Here is a 21,753-nt window from a genome sequence, read left to right on the forward strand (position 1 = left end):
TATTTATTGGCAACTTGAAACTGTACACAGATTAACACAAGATCTTTTGGAGAAAAAAATTTCAGAGCATATAAAACGGAAACCAAAGTATAAATAGGATATAGGTGAACGATAGTAAACAATAAAAAGTACAAACTGCATAGAGAACAGAACGATTCTATAATAAAGAACCTGTTGGCACAGACATGACCTAGAAATGTAGAAATGTTATCAAAATTATCATAAAATCATTACCATTCTGACCAAATTATTGTATCTCTGGAATCACAAAATAAAATAACACTTGTGTATATAAAAGGCCAGAGTATTAGAGTCTAGCAGAAACCCCATAATCTGCCTAATAAATATGTACATTGCCCTACAGTTTCCCTAACATTCTAGGGTGCTTTGCAAGTTGAAATGCTTTATATTTAAAAAAAAAAGTTAATCAACTTGTCCGAAGTCCATTTCAACTAAAAAACATTTCAGAGTCTCATTCTCATGTTCTCTAAAGGGGATTGTTAGCATGTGCATGAAATGTTTAGTGCAAATAGAAATGGTGCAGTTCACAGTGCTAAAGCTTCTTCGCATGTCAGAATATCAATCAGGTCTTAGTGTCCAACCTCCTCTCCACAGATTTCACAAGCAGCTCAGTGTACTGCTCCAGCAGCGCCAGAGCTTTGTCGCCATCGCAGTTTAACACTGGGGCTGCTGGGGGCCCCTCGCTCTTTGAGCTACTAAGAGGCAGCGAATGCAGCTCCGCCTTAACCCTGAACAGAGCCTCGGACAGGAAGCTCCTCATCTCCTCTTGGTCTTCACTCTGTGGTTGGTCGTCTTTAAGTAACTGTGGTAAAAACACAGAGTAAGCATTAGATGTAGAATAGGATGGATATGGATATGCAGCCTGGGGGATGAGATGAACTGAACCATATAAGATATCTAATTAAACCAGGCATGGTTAAAGACACTAACTTTTCTAAATTCATAGCAACAGTTTTCAAAGTGGCTGAAAAATACATACATCTTTTAAGTGGGAAAATGGTTTGGGAATGCCTCAACTTCACAAAAAGGTCTTTAATCTCTTTCTTTGTTGCCACTTTGGCTCCTCTTATCATGTCAACTTACAGAGACTAAACAGTCAAGACACAAAAAGGATCCCATGTATGAGGAGGAAATTATGTGAACTAAAATCTGAGAGACGAGAATGGAGAATGGAGTTAGACAAGAAGGCAAATGGTAACTCTGGAGGAGCTTCAGCGATTCATAACTTGGAGGAGAAGTCATTGTTGAAGGACAGCCACTAAAGTCCAGTATAAAGTTTGCCATGAGCTATGTACCTATGTACCTGGTGGAAAAAATCCTGCTAAGCATCACTGAAGAACCTGTCCCTGACAAGAAACATGCAGGGTGCCGTCTCAGCAGGCAATACTCCCTTCTAGTTTCTCTATCATATATATCCAACAAACAGTGAGCCTGGGCCTCATAAGTCCAAAACAGTATGCTTAGACTAAAACCAGAGACGGGCCGCTCTGAATTCTTTTTCTCAAATGAAAAAATGGATTAAAACCAGAAGGTTAAATCCACTGGGAGTTAGTCATGCTTGTAATGTAGCAGTGATATTAGCTGGTGTATTATAGCACTCTGAATAATCTTAGTTGGAGCCATGAAAGGGATCCATCTAATCCTATAAACAGGCAGTTATGGTCATTTAATCTGGATCAGGTGCCCCTAAACATTTCAGCCTGTGGACCTCAAAATAACACTAAACGCCTTTTTAACAACCATTAATCATTAATTTAACCTACATTTTACAAATGTGTGACTTTTTAAATTATTTGATATAAAACATATATATATTTGGTTATTTACTTGTATAATTTTAAATGAATATTTATCATTTAATACTAGATTTAAATGCTTAAATCAAGATTTAATGTACGTCTTATTATTCAAATAGCATCTAATCGTCTCATGGGACATTTGATGGTACAGTTATTTGCTTCAAATTGAAATATTTCATGCTATATTTCTATAATCTCAGTCCCTTTGATCATCCGTACACCTAATGGTCACTGTGAAAATTATTCCCCCCTTTGCTGCCTCAGTACTCCCCATATTTGACAGTGAAAGATCTTCTGGGATAGTTATTCCCCTAATTCATCATTTCAGAATTATCAAATGGCACTAGACTTTTGCAAATAATGTGTTAAAGTGAATTAGCCAAGGGCCAATCTCTCAGCTTCTATTGCCTAAAGTTGAAAATTAAAGTCCCTTCTTACTAATCACATGCAATTCAAACTCACTCACCGCAGTGTACAGAACAATCGTTTCCCTCAAACTCTGGTGAAGATCGTTGACGGCTTGCCTGCAAGTCTCAGGGGTGACTGAATGATCTACAGCGAGGAGATGGAGAGAACAGCCTTAACGTTTATCACAGGGTGCTGCAAATCAGAGCGTGCAGATACACAGATACAGTACAGCATGTTGACTGTGGTAGCCCCAAAGCAGAGAAAACATTATGTCTGAAGAGCATTAAAGAGAAGAAGTAGCTGTGGGAGCCGTGAAATGGAGAGAAAATTAATTTCACACCCTATATCTTCCAGCAGGACAGTTATCACTTGAAGTTGTTTTTCAGTTTTGCTGTTTTCTAAACAAAATGAAGCCGTGTTTGCCTTGGTTTACATCAGTGGAAAAATGCAGGAACATTTAGCTACAATCTTAATGTCTGTGTAAAAGTCTCTCAACTACTTGTATGTACTTTCTTTATATGGTTACAGAGAGAAGAACACACTCAGAGGGAAATTCTCTCAAGCAGGCATACAGATCTCATAATTTCAGATGGAAACAAAGTGTTATTAATAAAGTCAAAAAAGGCACATAGAGCCTGCAGTGATTAAGAGGTCAAACCTTTCTGTTGGCTCAAAATCCGGTCTTCTTCTGACACCAGAGGGCGCTCTTTAGCCGCTGCACCTCCCTCCGTAACACTGGGAATACATTGTGAAAATGTCTTAATTACAGATAAAATGTTGTTCCTATAGATAGAAAAGCCTAAAAGTAGTTTGAAAAAGGATTTTTCTCCCACATTGTGTTACTTTACAGCCACAAACTTCATTATATTTTATTGGGACTATATGTGACAGACCATCAATGTAGAACATAACAGTAAAATAGAAGGAAATTGTAGTTTTCATCCAGCATCAAATCAAATATTAATCTTAAAACTGTTTAATTGATCTTCATTTCTACCGTTTTTTTCTGATCCCACAAAATAAAATCCATGGCATCCAGTTGATGAAAAAGTTGAATAATCATTGAATAGAGTTGTGCAGTTTTTAGTTTTTAGTGTTTTTAGTGTTAGCACAAAACTAGCTGCTCCATGAAGGTTTATCAGGAGAAATTAGCTGAAAAAAACAGTATACTAGACAGCAAAGATTAAGACGATTTAGGCAGTCAACTTCATTTTTATTTTATTTGGTGGCATTGGATGCATTTGTTGATATTTACAACAGATATAGAAAGAGAGATGTGCAAAACCTCCAAATGCCAGAAATTAAGCTCCGGGTGGACTCTGCACATGAGGAGCCTGCTCCACAGTGGCACTAAGTTTAAGGCTATATTTTTTATTTATTTTGCACAGCAAAAAGAGGAAAAGATAATCTGGGAATACCTCTCTTTTTTTGGCCTAGATGGAAAAACATTATTTTTGTTTAGCTGGGAAAAAGAGGCTAGTCAGACTAACTGGGAAGATGGATAGAGTTAAACACAGGATTTGTTCTATAAGAGAATCTGGTTCAAATCAAGGTATACAAACTTTTTTAGATTCTGGAACACCCTTTTTAGGGGTTTTTGCATGTCAAAGTTATGCACTAGCCTGCTTGTCACGATCAAAGGAAATCACCGAACACACACATACGTTTTCAGCTGTAATATAACACAATGTGAAAAAGTTAAAGAAGACAATGTATACCAAAGGATGTGCTTCTCTAAAATCTACTTTACCTCTCAGGAAAGGTGTCTCTCTTCTGCTTCACTGGCAGTGAACTCGGCAGCGAAGGATCCAGACTTAAAGAGAGCTGTCTGCATCGTGCTGAAAACAGGAGAGATGTGGACATCTTGTTAGATGTGGAGCTCCTCAGCCATGTATCAGTGTGTAGCTACGGGTGTGTGCTTCTCTCATTGTCTGACCTTGTGTTTTATCAGGGGACGGTGAAACAGCACAGCAAATATCCGCAGTAGAGACAGAAGCCCTGAGACCAGGGATCGGCTTCACGTCGAGGATCAGGCTGCGCCGAGGGCTCAGAGGCTGCTTCGGGAGCGGGATACGGGAAGGCTGAGTGCTCTGGGTCAAAAGGGCTCCTGTTTGACGATGCTGAGCCAGAGAGGAGCTTTTTGAGAGAGCTCTCAACGAAAGGGACGATTCAGATGAGTCGGAGGATGGGAGATGGATGCCAGATGATGAAGAGAGGCGGCTAGACTCCACCTCCAGCTCCCAGGGTGACCTCCTACCTTCAGGGAAGCAGGGGGAGCAGGACTGTAGACTGTCTCTTGGAGAGGTGGATCGGCTGCGTTTGGCCTTTGAGCTAGCTGTGGGGTTCATGTAGGAGTGCTGGGGCTTTAGTTTGGGGCTCTCCCAGGCTGGGGGTGAGGGTGGGGTGTGTGGTGATCCAGAGGAGGGGGAAGAGAAGTAAAAGGAAGGATTGGTGGCGCTATTAGTCAAAAGCAGCTGCTGAGGTCTCTTCTGCAGCTCCCTTTGGACACCAGAGGGCACAGGGGAGCGTGCAGCTGGAAAAGAAAAGAAGATAATATGATATAGTACATTTATATAATTTTTCTACATATAAAAAATAATCTCAATTTTTTTTATATGGATGTGAATTTTTAAACTGAAATATTAAGCATGAGTAAGGTGAATTCTGCTAAAAGATCAATCAGAAAAACGGTACCAAACATGGCAAACTGGTTTAAACATTAAACGTCACAGCACAGTAACAGGATCGGATAAAGAAGAAAAACTTACAGGATGCATATAGGTTCTGTGCAGAGAACGACTTCTGGAAAGCAGCTGGTATATCCAGCATGGAGGAGGTCGCTGATGTGGGGGTCGACTTCCTCCATTCAGGGGACCACGAGGTCTTTTTCTTCAGTGGACGAAGTTTAGGAGGGGGACTTTTCTCAGGAGGCCTGCTGAGATCACACACGGCATTAATGAAAATAAATAAAATGCTTGTACAAACCCTACATTTGATTGTAAAGTTTCCAGGTGAGGCTCTTAATATTCCTGTCTCGGTTTGAAACATTTCTCTGACTAGAAGTCTGAGTTTTCTCATTACCTCTCGGGTCTGATGGGGGAAGCGGGGATCCTGTCTTCCATCTCTCTCCTCTCGTCCATCAAGGGACGAACTTTCGACACCAGAGGCTCAGCAGATTTGTGTCCTTGTCCTGATTCAGTCACTCTGGCAAATGGAGCTACTGGTCTACATAGAAGGGAAGTGATTGCAGAGTGACAAAAAAGAAGAAAACATTTATTTTCCTTGTGCGTGTTTTGGTAGGAAGGCTGACTTTATCAAGCTGTGGCACAGGAATAGAATTAAAGCCACACCGTGGAAATCAGTGAGATTTAGAGCTTTGCACAGAGGTTCTTCTTATGCAACTTCTAGAAATATTAGTTTCTCTTTTACTGACAGTCCAAGATAAATGAATACTTTAAATTCCTCTATTTAATAACCAGGTTTAAAAAGTTTACTCTTAAACAAGTTCCCTGTTGCATTTCTGCATTTGCACTCAGTGGCTCCCCTCAGTCTAACCCCTCACACACGTAAAAATCCTCTTCTGTATTTTGATTGGTGGAGCAACTTTAACGAAGGATCAGCCAGTGATCACATCAACCTTTCAATTTTATCATGTTACCAACTTACATCTGCAGTGTAATTTATATGGAATTTACAACATAGAGATGCAGAAAGTTTTAAGCCTAACTCCAAAATGGAAGGAAAAGGATATATGTTTTTTCTTTTTATTAACAAATGGACATCTAAAAGTTGTGGTGTGTCTTTTCATCATCTTTTATTTTTAGATAAATTCCAAACTAGAACATAATTAAGCAGTTCTGTGAAAGCCTCAAAGTTAGGTAGAGAACACAGGAAAAATAAGTTTCAAACATTTGGGGTTTTTCATTTTTCTGGCATAAATGCACTGCAGATAACTCTAAACAGATCATCCCTACAGTGAAGCACGGTGGTGGCGTCATGCTGCAGGGACATGGAATCCTTTAAGTGCCAATCAAGGTTTATAGAGTTTTGAAATGTTGATTAGTTTTTCTTTTTATTTAGTTTGACTTCTGATTATCATCCCTATTTTAGTTTTAATTCCTTTTTTAGTATTTGTCAGAAAACGTAGTTTTTTTATGCTTAGTTTCAAATAGGTTTTTAGTAGTCTTAGATTATTATTATTATTATTATTATTATTATTATTATTATTATTATTTTATGCAACATGACTCACAAAAAAATAAGATATAAAATCCCATTAGAAACAGAATGACCTAACTGCAGTACCTGCCATCTGCTGGCGTAAAAAAAGCAACTAGAAACTAAACCTCATATGAACGCATTGAAATAAATAAACTAATATTCTTATTAAATTCAGTTGGTTTTAAAGGTATAGTGTAGGATTTTTGTGAATTTCTGAAAAGCATTGCCCTCTCCACTTAAAAAAAAATGCACATGAACAACCCAACCCATTACACCTATTGAATGCGTGTGAGAGCATGCAAAAACCCATTCCTCCTGATGCACGCTCTGTTTACATCGCTGATACAAGCTTACTTTACAAAAGACTGGTAAGTCAAAATGGAGACGAGCACGTAGGACGGCCTTATTACAAGAATGATTGACAGTTAGGAGGACCACTTATTTTGATGACCCCCCCTTAAAAAGACAATCCTCCACTATTCCTTTAATTTGTTTTGTAAACTCCTATTACAGTTTCAGCTTTTGTTTAGGTCTAGATTTTGTTTTGTTTTTCAGTCAACCAAAATGCTTTTTGATTCTAGTTTTTGTTATTTCCTTAGTTTAAGTGAACAATAATAAAACTTGGTGCTGAAGGGAACATGGATTTAGCTTAGATGCAGAACAACCCTGCAAGAAGGTCTACCAGAAGCTGCAAAAGACTTGAATCCGGGGCTGAAATCTCCATTTCAGCAGAATATTAAGGTGTTAGAATTATTCAGTCGAGATCTAAATACTAATTAGAATCTGAACGAGATTTAAAAGTTGCTGTTCACAGATATACACTGAATGGATTGAAATCTTGTAAAAAAAGAAAAGAAAAAGCAAGGTGAAATGACACATGAACTGTAACAACAGAAAATATTGATACTACAAAATGCTGACAGAATCATCCTGCAAATCAATGCCACACTTTCCTCTCTGAAAAACTGTTTCTATTTCCTTCCTATCTACTGTTAATCACTACCTGGTGCTGTTTTGTCAGATTAAATTTCAATTTAAACACATCAAACGTGTTCCTGTGCTGTACCGAAATAACTATAATCAGTATCTTCTACTTTATCAAAATAAAAAAAGCAGTTCATTTCTAACTTGAGACAACCATCCAACTGACAGCTTAGATAGATCACAAAGGTACGTAGGTTGTTTAACAGAGCAGCCTGTCAGCACCCAGAAGGGTTTATAATCATAGCCAAGGGTCCAGATGAGCCCGAGGCGGTCAGCAGTACCTGTTATTATGTCCTTTGGCCAGGAAGCGTGAAGACATGCTGAGTCTGGGGACTCTGCTCTGCTCAGCTGCAGGAAGAAATAAAAAAGGACAGAAAGATGGAGACAGAAACAGAAAGTGGAGGTGAGACCAGGAGAGGAATCAATGTCTGTGTCTGGATGGTTGGTCCGTAAAAGAGATTAAGATATTGTGAGAGAAAAAAAAAAAGTCCTGAGGCTGAGCCCAAACTGGGATCTATTGTTCAATACGTTAAACGGCCTTAGACGTAAAAACCGATGATCTACACCAGGATTTGTTTCAACAGACACTCTTCTGTCTCAAAGCAAAAGCATTAAAGGGAAATCTACCAATGATGTGTGTGGGTCTGATCAGCCCTACCTGAGCTGCAGCCTTCTGACAGGGTCTCAAAGTTCTGCCTCAGGAAGTCCTCCTGATTGGGCTCATAAAAGTCATTCACTGTCCTCAGAGCTTCATCCATACTGGTTACTAACACAGCCTTCCTCTCAGACTCCTCCTCCTCTTCTTCATTCTCCTCATCAGAGCGGCCCTGACTCACACAGTCCACATCTGCAGGAAATGAAAGCAGAGTGAGGAACTGATACAAGTGGAAGCACAGATCAGATGAAGGGAAACTATTTACTTCATGACTTTGCCCCAGCGTTAGCATTTGGTATTTAGATAAAGTACAGCTCTAAAGACGCTAAATGTCACATTCAGCTTTTAAATCCCACATTGGGCACATTTTGTCATTTTACTACAACAAAAATATGTATTTTAGTTCAATGGAACCAAACTGACCTACACAAATCACCAAATGAATATTCCCAATCCCTGCTGAGTAAAAACTTCCCCACAGCATGATGCTGCCACCACCATGTTTCAGTGTGAGGACAGTGCAGTTTTTTTTTTTTTTGTTCATAGGCTGGACAGTTGAAGGGGTATGAATGTTGACCTTACCATCCAGGGTGCGATCCGGGCTGGATTCCCTGCTGTCATAGCCCAGCGAGCAGGCACTGTCTGGGCTGCGGCTGTCCTGGCTCTCAGAGCGGATCAATTGTCTCTGTGGGGTACGGGGCTGTTCTGCCACCATGTAATCACTGCAGGACATACATGGGCATGATAAATAAAATAATGGAGAAACACTTAACATCTAAAATGAATAAATGGGCATTTCTTCCCCTTGGTAGAAAAAAAGTGGCATTGTTGATGAGATACCTCTCTGCTGGACTTGTGTCTTCTTCGTTTTCCTCAGGGAAGGTCACTGCTCTATCCATCTCCTTGGCACACTTGGACGAGGCTGAGGGCAGCCATGCTAGACGCCTTCTGGATCTCTCCTCCACATGATAATCCTGAAACAGCCTCACAGGTTTGAAAAACATCCATCTAAATCCAAACTGCTTGTTCTTCAGGTACAAAATTCCACTTACCTCAAGATCTTGAAAGCTGGAGCTGCTCTGTCTGTCTCTTTCCTGTGTGGGGTAGTTGGTGCTTTTCTTTTGAGCAAATGTCTCAAGCTGCCTCAAGTCCAGCATGGATTTTACCATCAGTTCCAGTGAGCCAATACGACGAGACCAGCGTCGCCGTGGACGTTTAGTGGGATCAGGAATGATTTGGGGGACAGCTCCTTCCTACAGAGGAAGCAGGAAAGAACAGCTGACGTGCAAAGCTTTAGATTTATTTTATTTATTTATTTAATCAGGACAGAGCACATTAATGAACAATCTTATACTTCTGTACAGATTGTAAATGAGCCAGATTATAGCATAGTTGCTAATTTACATCTGTCGTCCTGAGGCAGGAAGACAAACAACACAAGATTGCATAAGACAATATCAGTCAAAACACATAGACATACGTTCAGATTACACCAGCTTCTTCAAACTGTGTTGTGTTACAAAAACAGACTTAAGATATTTAATCTGTTTTGTTTTCTTTTAGATAAACTATCACAAAGCAGAGTATGATCATGAAGAGGAACTATCCTACAGCATCAGCTCTCCTGTATTTAGATCCCTCTGCTGGATAAAAAAACAATCCCCACAGCATGATGCTGCCATTGCCATGCTCCCAGTTTGGATGCTGTGAAGCAGGGTAATGCATCATGTTTATTGGGAAAGTTTGGTTCTTAGCTGACCAGAATACATTTTTTTTTATGTTTGATGTGGCAAACAATATTTTTTGCAGCTTTTCCAGCAGTAATCCTCAGTCTTCACTTAAGGTAATATCTGTGGTATGTAAACTCCTAGCTGTGCCAGGGGCAGCTTCTCCACAGCATGACCCTCTGAACTCAATAGCTTTCATTGGATGATTTTTCAAGGATATTCTGTTGCATCAAATCCTGGTAAAGTACTCAGATGTTTGTGGCTTTGATTTGAGTAATTGTGAGATTTAGTTTTCAGTTTAATTAGAATGAACTTTGTTACCTTTCTGTGCTCCCACTGCTGTTCTCCTTCTGAACCTAATATTGGATGAAAGAAAATCATAATTAGGTTGAAAAATCATGTCATAATGACTTCTCTTCTGCAAGGCTGTTGTATTTTCTCACTCTCTACATGGGAATATACAGGTGCTGGTCATAAAATTAGAATATCATGAAAAAGTAGATTGATTTAAGTAATTCCATTTAAAAAGTGAAACTTGTATATTATATTCATACATTACATACAAACTCATATATTTCAGATGTTTATTTTGTTTAATTTTGATGATTACAAATGACAACAAATGAAAATCTCAAATTCATCATATCAGAAAATTAGAATATTACTGAAGACCAATAAAAACAAAGGATTTATAGAAATGTTGGCCAACTGAAAAGTATGAACATGAAAAGTATGAGCATGTACAGCACTCAGTATTTAGTTGGGCCTCCTTTGGCCTGTATTACTGCAGCAATGCGGCGTGGCATGGAGTCGATCAGTCTGTGGCACTGCTCAGGTGTTATGATAGCCCAGGTTGCTCTAATAGTGGCTTTTAGCTCTTCTGAATTGTTGGGTCTGGTGTATTGCATCTTCTTCTTCACAATACCCCATAGATTTTCTATGGGGTTAAGGTCAGGAGAGTTTGCTGGCCAATTAAGAACAGGGATACCATGGTCCTTCAACCAGGTACTGGTAGCTTTGGCACTGTGTGCAGGTGCCAAGTCCTGTTGGAAAATGAAATCTGCATCTCCAAAAAGTTGGTCAGCTGCAGGAAGCATGAAATGCTCTAAAACTTCCTGGTATGTGGCTGCGTTGACCCTGGACCTCAGAAAACACAATGGACCAACACCAGCAGATGACATGGCACCCCAAACCATCACTGACTGTGGAAACTTTACACTGGACTTCAAGCAACGTGGATGAAGTGCCTCTCTTCTTTTCCTCCAGACTCTGGGACCTTGATTTCCAAAGGAAATGCAAAATTTACTTTCATCAGAGAACATGACTTTGGACCACTCACCAGCAGTCCAGTCCTGTTTCTCTTTAGCCCAGGCAAGCCGCTTCTGACGCTGTCTGTGGTTCAAGAGTGGCTTGACACAAGGAATGCGACAGCAGAAACCCATGTCTTTCATACGTCTGTGTGTGGTGGTTCTTGAAGCACTCACTCCAGCTGCAGTCCACTCTTTGTGAATCTCCCCCACATTTTTGAATGGGTTTTGTTTCACAATCCTCTCCAGGGTGCGGTTATCTCTCTTGCTTGTACACTTTTTTCGACCACATCTTTTCCTTCCCTTCGCCTCTCTATTAATGTGCTTGGACACTGAGCTCTGTGAACAGCCAGCCTCTTTAGCGATGACCTTTTGTGTCTTGCCCTCCTTGTGCAAGGTGTCGATGGTCGTCTTTTGGACAACTGTCAAGTCAGCAGTCTTCCCCATGATTGTGTAGCCTATAGAACTAGACTGAAAGACCATTTAAAGGCTTTTGCAGGTGGTTTGAGTTAATTAGCTGATTAGAGTGTGGCACCAGGGGCCATCAATTTTGAACCTTTTCACAATATTCTAATTTTCTGATATGATGAATTTGAGATTTTCATTTGTTGTCATTTGTAATCATCAAAATTAAACAAAATAAACATCTGAAATATATGAGTTTGTATGTAATGTATGAATATAATATACAAGTTTCACTTTTTAAATGGAATTACTGAAATCAATCTACTTTTTCATGATATTCTAATTTTATGACCAGCACCTGTAATGATTAGCCGGTAATGTCGATTGGGTCATTCTTTTATTGACTAATCCATTAATTAAAGTTGGTCTTTTCATTTTTAGACTACCTGTGTCCTCCTCTCTCTGGCAGCTGTTAGAGGAGCTGCTGCTTTTGCTGTCATCCAGATTATTAGTGTCTTCATTCTCCTCTGCGTCCTCCACCTCGTTCTCCTGATCGCTGTCAGAGGAGAGACCAACCAGAGCGGGAGCGCTGTACACCTCCCGCCTACAGTACAGCAGCAAATGAGTTATAATAATGGGATTGAGTAGAGCATCACTATGAAGATGACGGATCTCATTATAAAGTCACTGGTTCTGTTTTAGGTGTTTGAGATAAATATGTTTCATCACCTGATTCCACAGCGAGGTGAGTTTGGGTGTTTCTCCAGCTGGTAAAGCCTCTCCTTCATGGCAATGGTTAGCTCTGGAGCAAGGCGCCAGACAAAGACACAGCTTGGGGAGAAAAGCACACAAGCATTAAATATTCAGGTTTTCATCTCGTTTTAACTACTGAGGAAACCATCTGCAAACACATTTTCAGAGTCATTTCCGCTAATGCAGAAGCTGGAAATTGATTCCACATGATGGCTGCTACGCCGCAGGATTTCTGATCTATTTTATTATCCCTTACGGTTAATGATTCAAATATAAAGATCTTACGCAGTTAATGTGGAAATCCAGTTAATAATGTGTTTGTTTAAAAAAAAGATGAAAAATCTGCAGACATAGCCTAAACTGATCCAAAACTTGATGATCGTGACATTATCAAAGCTGCGATGGCAAACACAGCTATCAGACATACTCCATCTATACTGAGTGACGATGAAATTAGTAACACAGTCGTTGGGACATATGAGGGCTGCAGCTGAACACACAAATACACTGAAAATGACTTATAAGTCTAGAGCAAAGGTCTGCAAGCTTTCAAACCCAAATAGCCATTTTAGCAAAATAAAAGTCCTTTAGAGCCAGAAATCCTACATCACCTTTAAATAAAACACATCTGTTGGCATTGGATTAAAGAATAAACAGTTTATTTGTATTTTTAGTGTTGAATCCTTTAACACCAAGTGTGTCATGTTTAACCTTTTGAGGCCTCTACATCATCAGATTGATTTTATTTATTTTTATTTTTATTTAACCTGTATTTTACCAGGAAGTCCCTTGAGATAAAATCTCTTTTTCGAGGGATATTTTTATTGTTGAAAAACTGCAGGTATACACTGAGACACAAGAGGTAAGCTAAAAAAAAATACATAAGAAATTTAAAAAATCAATATTTAAAGATATGTAAGAGATAACTTCTCTAATTTAACTAATTCAAAAATTTAAAAGAAAATAATAATTATGTCAATCATTTAATGGTTCAGGCTTTACAGGGTTAATAAATTGACAAAACATAAACACTTCATATAGGTAGCATGGATTTTCCTCTATGGGATATTATTCTTATGTAAAAAAAAAAAAGACATAAACACATAGTTTTACATCTAATAACAAGAAATATAGATCTAAAACATATTTCTTGTTCTTTAAAGTCCCTCTATTGTCAAAATAAATATCAATTTAAGAGTCACTTATAAAAATCTACAAAAGCCTTGAAGAATTGTATTTGTTACTATACTACATTTAAAACCATTAGTTGGTTCTTTATCTTTTTTAGCCCCTGTTTAGAACTAGTGTAGAGGGTCCAAAGAGCCACTTGTTGCTCACCCCTTGGTCTTATGCAAAACAACTAATGAGGATTAGGCAGTTTGCCAGTTTATCAAACACTCTTGCTAAAATAAACTAGCTAATAGAAAATAAAAACAAATTAAACGGATGCTTTTTTTCTTTTTCTTTCTGTAGTTGGGAAAAAAATGTGACGATATAATGAAATATTAAAGATATCAAACTATATAGGAGCAGCTGCAACCCAAGGATAATTATTTATAACTAAAACTAATAAAATAACGAAAACTGGAATTAAAAAACATTTTAGTTGACTAAAATAGTAATAAAAACTGGATTTGTCAACAAAACAAAAAAAAAAACATTTTTTATCTTTGATTTTTTTTATTTTTTTTTTTATTTTTACAGTTTTTAAAATGAAAACTAACTGAAGTTAATGAGAATATGCTCAGTTTTCAGTTTTTTTCTTTATCATAGTGCATTAATATGATGTGTATCTTCTGGTTGCTGTTTTTTTATGTTTTGTTTCGCACATTATGCCATCAGATGGCAGGTGCAGCAGTCAGGTCATTTGTGTTGCAGCAGTGGCCTGTTTTGTTTATATTTGTTTTTTTTTAGAACTAAACTGAACCTAAGCATAAAAAACCTAAGCATAAACAAACTAAAACAAACTAGCTAAGAAATACAAAAACACAAATTAAAATAGAATTTAAAATCAGAAGTCAAAACTAAATGAAAATAAAAACTAATGAACATTTCAAAGCCATTCAAACCTTTCTGAAAGCCAACTGCTATTTTTCTAATGAGGAGAAACAGCATGGCCAACTGCTAAAAAAGGCAACCAGATGCTAGAGCAAGGACATCTGGTGGTAGGAGATGGGTTCTGGTTGGGTTCTACACCACAGCAAACATGATCAGATGTCTGCCTATGTTAGAGAGAAGGATGGCTTTTATCAGCTGAACATGCAGCATTGACACCGACATGAAAGGCAAGGCTTTGCTTGTTTTTGAATGTTTGAGCTCTAGTTCAACTCAACAAAATAATGGTCTAATTAAACCTAATTTCTTCCTTCTTTTATTACCTTACTTTAAGTACGGCCAAAACCAGAAATAGACATGTGTTGGATAATATTTTACTCATCATCTGACATTAAATCAAATTCCTTCTTAAGGTCTTTGCATTAATGGGTCAGAAGTTTACATACATGCTTCTGACTATTTACAGTGTTTAAGTTAATTGGAGGTAAATCTTATTGTGTTTTTAAAGGAAAAATATGAGATCCATAGACTTTCTGTGTGAAATAGTAGAAAAGTCAAAAAATATCAGACAGGTTAGGATGTAGGATTGTAGAATCTGCTGGTTTTGTTTATCTGGGTGCAAATTAAAAAATCTAAAGTGTCACCTTATTTTGCTTAATTAAATTAACCCAGCACAACATTTTTATCCTGACAGACTGAAGACAGCGGCTTATTTGTCAGCTAGTAAAATACATTGTATTACAGCCGTGTTAACGTGTCACAAATGGCCACTATTTATAATAAGTGTCAACAGGTCTGAGTGTGAGGAGGAGTAAAGACAGCTCTCTCACCTGTCTCCTGATACAGAGATTAAATGCTTGCAGTCGTTGGTGAATTTCATCCCGGTGATAATTTCTGAAAAAAAAAAAAGCATTGCATGGTATCATGTGAGCTGATTGATCTGGTTTCTTATAAAAAGTAATAGCAGCTCATCCAGGTTATCTTGACACTGGTCTCGTTACCTGAGTGTCCAAACATCGTGGCAACACACTCCCCCGTGTAGAAGTCAAAGATGTTGATGTTTTTATCGGAGCAGCTGGTGGCCACATATTGCCCTGATGGATCGATCTGAACCTTTTGGAACAAATAAAGAGAGCTTCTTTTTCCCCCTGAAGTGTCTCTATATATAAACAGTCTCTGCAGAGTGAAGTGAAAGAGGAAATGTTACCCTGAGGAGACTGCCATCTCCACTCAGCGATCCTTTGTACAGCTTTCTCTGTTTGCCACTGCTGATGTTGAAAATCCTGCATTCAGAACAAGAACAAGCCTCAGGATGTTTCCAACTGCCAACCATGTGAGCCTTAAGAAAACAAACACACACAGAGCCCTCACACACTCACCTGATGCAGCGGTCCTGACAGCCAACAGCTGCGTACTTGCAGGTGGCGTCTACACTCATGTCGTAAAGTGTGGTTTTCCTCACCATGTGGTGAGAGCGCCTGAACTCTGTTCCTTTGTCAGTCTGCAGCATGAAAAGTCAAAGTTAGACAAAAACCTGCACAGTTTCTCTTCAAAGACAAAAAGAAGTCCGCCACTGTAACTAAACTCTGGGTCACTTCTGTATACTGGTTCACCATGAAACCCAGCAGACAAGACAATCATGTCTTAGGTTTATGATAGATACTGTAACTTATGAAACTAAATGAAGCTAAAGCAGATTTACTCAGCATGTCCTCATTTTACAGTGCCTTACAAAAGCATTTACAGCCAGTAAATGCACCAGGTAGGTCAGAGAGAAATTAGTTTAGAAGCTCAAAGAAGAGGGGAGGTTATAAAACATTATTTGTGCTTTGGTCATCTCACAAAGCAATGCTCTATATACCACCCTTACGTTGCAAACCCATAAAGAAATGAGTGTTTAGGTAAAACATCAGGCCAAAGAAGGGGAGCATTTATCACCCAGAGAACCGCGGCAACTCTGGATGAGCTGCAGAGCTCAATCGGGAGAATCTAATTTTCTCATTGAAGGAAAGTTATCCTGTTTTCAGTTCAACACAAGACATGCAAGGAGGCAGCAAGTATGTTGAATAAACTCTAATGTAACCTTTAGCCTGCATGCAAATGTAGGCTAAAGATGCCACACAGCGCAAATGTGCATATCCACCTGATCAAACCATTCCATGGTGGCAGCATTGTTAGCAGATCTGTATAAGTTTTAAACAGTTGGGTCCTGTTCAACTACATTGTGTTTTGATACTGTTGCAATGCAGGGTGTAATTACTCACTAGAAAAGATCAGTTGATTTGTTTGTTTTTACATAAATGAAGGTTCCTGTGATTTTTTTTTCTTAAACATTGTTTCATTTGTGCAATCATAATTACGTTCAAGGCAAGTTTATACTGAGTAAACACTTTCCCCATCAGCTATGCGCATCTGTGAGAGCTTGTTTCATGTCCCACAGTTCTTGTCAGATAAAAGGTAATAACAGAATGCTGCGCAGGCGTTACCTTGTGTGCCGTGCGGAAGTAGATGCTCTTGTCTGCTCCACAGCTGATCATCCTCACCTTGTTGTCGTTGGCTAGAGATCAAAGTACAATTACTTACTGCTGTATTTATTGGAAGGTCTTTATGATGGGAGGATTAATTAAATGAGTAAGCTCTTATCAAAGTGCTGTTATTGGTGTTTATCGTGATTTACAACCTGTGGAAAAATCTAGAGATAGCCCACCATCAGCGAAATTACAGACTAAACAATAAACTAATGCACCTATGTTAGGTGCATGTGAGAGGATGACTCTGATCCAGTATACAAATAAACCCTCAAATTAACATTGCATCTACATTTCATTAATTATGTGAAGAAGAGCTGCTCTGAGCTCACAAAAGTGGGACTTTGTGTCTGACTGTGAGGTGATAACTAGAGGGATTACGACAAGATTAGCCATCAAGATGTCTGCTGCTTCTCAAGTGGCTCACAGGCAAATCGGACGGCTGTTATGGATGAGGAGTGCTCGTCGAGCGTCTGCACCAGGCTGTAGCTATCATCTGCATCCAAGACGTGGATCAGACGGTCCCTGCTGGCTGTGGCAAGCAGCTTCAGACCTGACAGTAAGGAAACAGCGTTAATACCCTGCCAGTTCACATTCATCTTAAAACCGTCCATCATTATATTCATATAGGCCCACCTGTTTCAGGTTTACTGTACTCCAGACAGAGGATCTCAGCATCATGGGCTTCCACTTTAAGAATCTCCTCCATGTTGGTAAGGTCGTGAACCCTGCTCAACAGTAATATTACGTTACAGAGAGAAGGTCACTGAAGTCTATCAGCTGGCTGCTGCTTTTTCTCCCATAAATCACCTCAGCATCCCGTTGCGGTCTCCAGATGCCAGGTGTTTGCCGTCTGGACTGATACAGATGGTCCTGATGCCCGCTCTGGTTTCTGCTGTCTGCACGTCTCCTGATTTGTCTGCGTTCACGTTACATTCTGGATCCAGCAGGGCGCCTGTGTTTCCATCAATGTAGATGTTCTTCAACAGATCCTGCAAAATAATGAGTACAGATCCAGTAAATCATGGCAAAACTCAAAGTTTCAATACATTAAAAGAAGAGCAAGAGACATATAGGTTAAACTTGCATGGCTGAGGATGTTCTGCGAGTTAAGAGGAGGTTGTGTGGAGTCCTCCATCTTCCATATTCTTATGGTGCTGTCAGCTGAACAAGTGAAGAATGTACTGGATGACAGTCCTGCAGCCGGCCCTCCAGGAACATCCGGGAACACCTGAGAGGATAACAAGACCGGGGGATATTCATCTAAATCTGCAGGATGCTGTCACAGCAAACACTTTCAAGGCTCACCATTTACCATTTATGTGAAACAATCAGTGTTATTTTTATTTTTTGCAGTGATGTAGACAGAAACACAGTAATAACAAGGCCATAGTTTTGTACCCTCAGTCATATAATGGAGGGTAATTTCCCACATATGATGTCAGCAAGGAATTACAGAAGAAGGAAAATGAAACTCTACCTTTGCAGAGAATGTATTAAGAAAGTCCTGTCGGTAAGGAAGTTAAATCATAACCTGCTGTTTTTGCTAGAAAAGCAGCGTTTGTGCATAGATCAATGAACCCAGTTGGACTCTAATGAATAATCTGGTGACTATTTAGGTTTCCGGATTAAAGCAGGAAGTGTAAAGGTGGCTGAATATAAACGCATGGTTTATTTATGGTGATTTGGTTTATCATGTCAAAGCAGAAGACGATAGCTTGATGTTTGTGGTTTTAATGTAATATAATGTGAATGAAATGCAGGAAGTTATCTGATCCTTCGATATCCATCAATAACCTAATCATTCACTCTACTGCTTTGTTGTTAAGGGGCAACTGAGAGGTCATTATTGGGACTCAATTCTGCATGTGCATGTGTTTACCTGTAAGTCCCAAACGGAGGCAGCGTGGAAAAGGGCAGAGTTCACTTTCCCAACCCGGTGCACCTCTCTAACATCCCACACATACAAACTGTGGTCGTTGTACACACAGCTGAGCCAGCGGCTCACAGGATCATAGGTGACCGCAGTGACATCAGGGTATCGGCCTTCTATTTTGATGTTAAATAAATGGCTACAAGAGGAAAAGGTGAAATAAAGGGTTAGAAAAACAGCTGTGAAATAAATAGAGTAAATTTCAGCTTAGTGTTTTTACAAAACAAACAAGAGCCATTTGGGAGACTTTCAGACTGTGAATTGATGCCATTTGAGACAGGAAGCTCTATAAATAGAGCCTTCGATCTGGCCTTGCATTGGATGGCTGCCATGAAAGTGCTCAGTTACCCCTGAGCTGCTCCTCACCTGGCCTCGGTGACGGCTGAGACGTCAGCTCCAAGCGGGTGAGGCCGCGGCAGCGTGCAGACAAAGTGGAGGTCGGAGGGGCTGAAGGCTCGTACCGTTCCATCAGCGCAGCCACAGAAGATCATGTCTTCAGACAGAGACAGGGACTGAGCCATGCCAGTCTGAGAGAGACACATGGAGAGAAAGTGAATATACAGTGTTCTGAACAGCCATAATAAGTCTGCTGAATGCATAAATACAAATATAGAGAAACTAATGAAATATATAGGTTGCAAATGCTGCATTTGAAATGCCTTTGAAACTATTGTTTGACTTAAATGTCTTGTTCAGACCTTTTAACCAGCTATAAAATGTAAAACCTTTATTTAAAACTTTTTGCAGTTTTTTTTACCTCTTTTTTTCCAGAAGCTTAGCCAAAGGCATAATAGCTTACTAACATCTTTTATCTAATTCATCACTTTTTAAGAAAGTGATAGAGGACTACATTAATCATTTCCATCAATCATTATAATGAAAATGTGGGGTAATTTATCTAAACACAGAAGTATTACATTATGAGGTTAATAAACAATGTCCTTACTAATTAATTTGCTTAAATGTATAATACATTTTTTACTCTAATTTAAGAACCACCCATCACAAAAAACTACTCATGCTCTAATCCATGTATTTGAAAGCCTGCAGTATTACACATAACCATTAATCATAGTAATTCAATTTTTTCACCAGTTTTTGATTTAAAAAAATTTGTTTTAATTTGTCTTTCATGATATTTCCACCTCAGACATAGGCAGCCATCTTTGACTCTACTAAAATTGATGTTTGCCACTTGTTGTGCTTAGATCCGCTGCAACAGAGCGAAAAACAAGTAAATGATAAATGAGTTTGATCAATTTTCTCCATCACTGAGACTGTGCTGAAGAAGAAATTACCTCAGACATGTATCAGAGATGATACATTTGCTATTACCGGATCACTCATTTAGAGTATTAATGGCTGAAAAGCAATCAAAAGTATAATAATGATTGGATGACTAAGATGCAGAGTGCTTGGACCAGACCCAACAGCTCCAACAAGTCACATTTAGCTGCATCATGTAGAAAAGCCGTGCAGGTTTTTTAGTTTTTGGACAGGAAACTGAGTCATTGGGTCAAAACAAGGCTGATGTGACTCACCTTCAGATCCACCCACTTGTCCAGCATTCTCTTGCTGTTAAACTCACACAGCAGACCTGAGGAGGTAATGCAGAAAGTGGAGTCCGACTTGGAGCCTCTCCCACAAGCCACATCAGAGAAGAAGTTGTTCCTCAGCTCCCCCAGTAGCCCTGAGCGGCCCAGCAGAGGGATGGCAGCTCTGGTCTGTATATGAAAGGGTGAAGTTAGGACCGGTTATGAAATATGGACTAAGGAAAGCAGGCATCAACATGATCTAAATGAAATGGAAAACTGAATATCAAACAGCAAAGCATCCTTTGATACCTTATTGGCCTTACAGTGGTCCAGATACCAGAACCTGACGTGTCTGTTTCCCACAGTTACAAAGTAGGAGCTGTCTTCAGAGAAAGACACACCTGTCACCTTACTTGACACCTTGTTTGCAGCCACGACTACATCTTTCTGTAACAGAAAAAAAAATACCAGATTTACGATTGACGAATTCACTGAAAAATCCAGGTCTAGAAATATTCTAAAGTCTAACTTGACGTTTCTGTTCTTGTTTAGAGCTTCATGGGAGATCTGTCCCTGCTCATTGTTTGTGTGTTAAACAATAAAGAAGTTGGGAGCCACTCGGCCTTTGAGCACAAAGGCTGGAAGTGGGAGGAAATGGGTCAATTTTAGACCAATTGTTAAAATAAGGGCACTTTAAGGTGAAAGTTGACGATTAAAAGACATTTGGATGGATGGATGGATGGATGGATGGATGGATGGATGGATGGATGGATGGATGGATGGATGGATGGATGGATGGATGGATGGATGGATGGATGGATGGATGGATGGATGGATGGATTGATGGATGGATGGATGGATGGATGGATTGATGGATGGATGGATGGATGGATGGATGGATGGATGGATGGATGGATGGATGGATGGATGGATGGATGGATGGATATGGATGGATGGATTGATTCTCACAGATTTGCGCTGGAATATTAAATGTATGCTTTTGCAGTTGTTAATTTACCTTTGAAGAGTGCTGTAAAGTTTATGAGAGGACCTTAGTTTACAACTTATTTTTCTACATTTATTTTAAACAGAGTTTGGATCAGTAACTTTTTCATCAACATAAAGTTTATGGTTGATTAAATATAATCTGTCTTTTTTCTATTGTGCCGATATAGAACAAATGCACTTTGAAAGACAAAGAGTTTATTGTGTTTTTTTTGTTTTGTTTTTGTTTGTTTTTTTATGGATTAAAGCATGGGTTCCGACACCTATTTTGGCTGCACACCACCTTCTCAGTCCCAGCTAGGTTGACGCATCCCCATCTCCCCACACATTCAAAAAAAGAAAATGCTTTCTAAACAAATCAAATATTTTTTATAGCCATATTAAAGGCAAAAAAACTGCAGTTAAATGAACTTCACC

At 39.1% G+C, this 21,753-nt stretch overlaps 1 protein-coding gene across 1 annotated transcript in view; it reads right to left on the bottom strand.

Annotated features, from left to right (window-relative positions):
• Positions 1-423: 423 nt before the first annotated feature.
• Positions 424-21,753, bottom strand: part of LOC119784127 (mitogen-activated protein kinase-binding protein 1-like) — a 31,421-nt gene continuing 10,091 nt past the window's right edge. The window contains exons 6-33 of the mRNA XM_038286038.1: positions 20,641-20,778; positions 20,338-20,520; positions 19,163-19,323; positions 18,746-18,935; positions 17,951-18,094; positions 17,674-17,855; positions 17,500-17,591; positions 17,291-17,416; positions 16,822-16,892; positions 15,715-15,836; positions 15,543-15,618; positions 15,337-15,448; positions 15,166-15,229; positions 12,257-12,358; positions 11,974-12,131; positions 10,137-10,171; positions 9,141-9,341; positions 8,929-9,059; positions 8,671-8,810; positions 8,092-8,280; positions 7,715-7,781; positions 5,310-5,453; positions 4,997-5,163; positions 4,165-4,761; positions 3,979-4,066; positions 2,887-2,963; positions 2,287-2,372; positions 424-823 (exon numbers count right to left, since the gene is read on the bottom strand). Of these exons, the coding sequence (XP_038141966.1) occupies positions 584-823; positions 2,287-2,372; positions 2,887-2,963; positions 3,979-4,066; positions 4,165-4,761; positions 4,997-5,163; positions 5,310-5,453; positions 7,715-7,781; positions 8,092-8,280; positions 8,671-8,810; positions 8,929-9,059; positions 9,141-9,341; positions 10,137-10,171; positions 11,974-12,131; positions 12,257-12,358; positions 15,166-15,229; positions 15,337-15,448; positions 15,543-15,618; positions 15,715-15,836; positions 16,822-16,892; positions 17,291-17,416; positions 17,500-17,591; positions 17,674-17,855; positions 17,951-18,094; positions 18,746-18,935; positions 19,163-19,323; positions 20,338-20,520; positions 20,641-20,778 (4,083 nt within the window). The 3' untranslated portion in view covers positions 424-583. The remainder of the gene's footprint in view (positions 824-2,286; positions 2,373-2,886; positions 2,964-3,978; positions 4,067-4,164; positions 4,762-4,996; positions 5,164-5,309; positions 5,454-7,714; positions 7,782-8,091; positions 8,281-8,670; positions 8,811-8,928; positions 9,060-9,140; positions 9,342-10,136; positions 10,172-11,973; positions 12,132-12,256; positions 12,359-15,165; positions 15,230-15,336; positions 15,449-15,542; positions 15,619-15,714; positions 15,837-16,821; positions 16,893-17,290; positions 17,417-17,499; positions 17,592-17,673; positions 17,856-17,950; positions 18,095-18,745; positions 18,936-19,162; positions 19,324-20,337; positions 20,521-20,640; positions 20,779-21,753) is intronic.

The sequence above is a fragment of the Cyprinodon tularosa genome, unplaced genomic scaffold (genome assembly GCF_016077235.1).
Source record: "Cyprinodon tularosa strain WSP-4 unplaced genomic scaffold, ASM1607723v1 ctg22, whole genome shotgun sequence".
Lineage (NCBI taxonomy): Eukaryota > Metazoa > Chordata > Actinopteri > Cyprinodontiformes > Cyprinodontidae > Cyprinodon > Cyprinodon tularosa.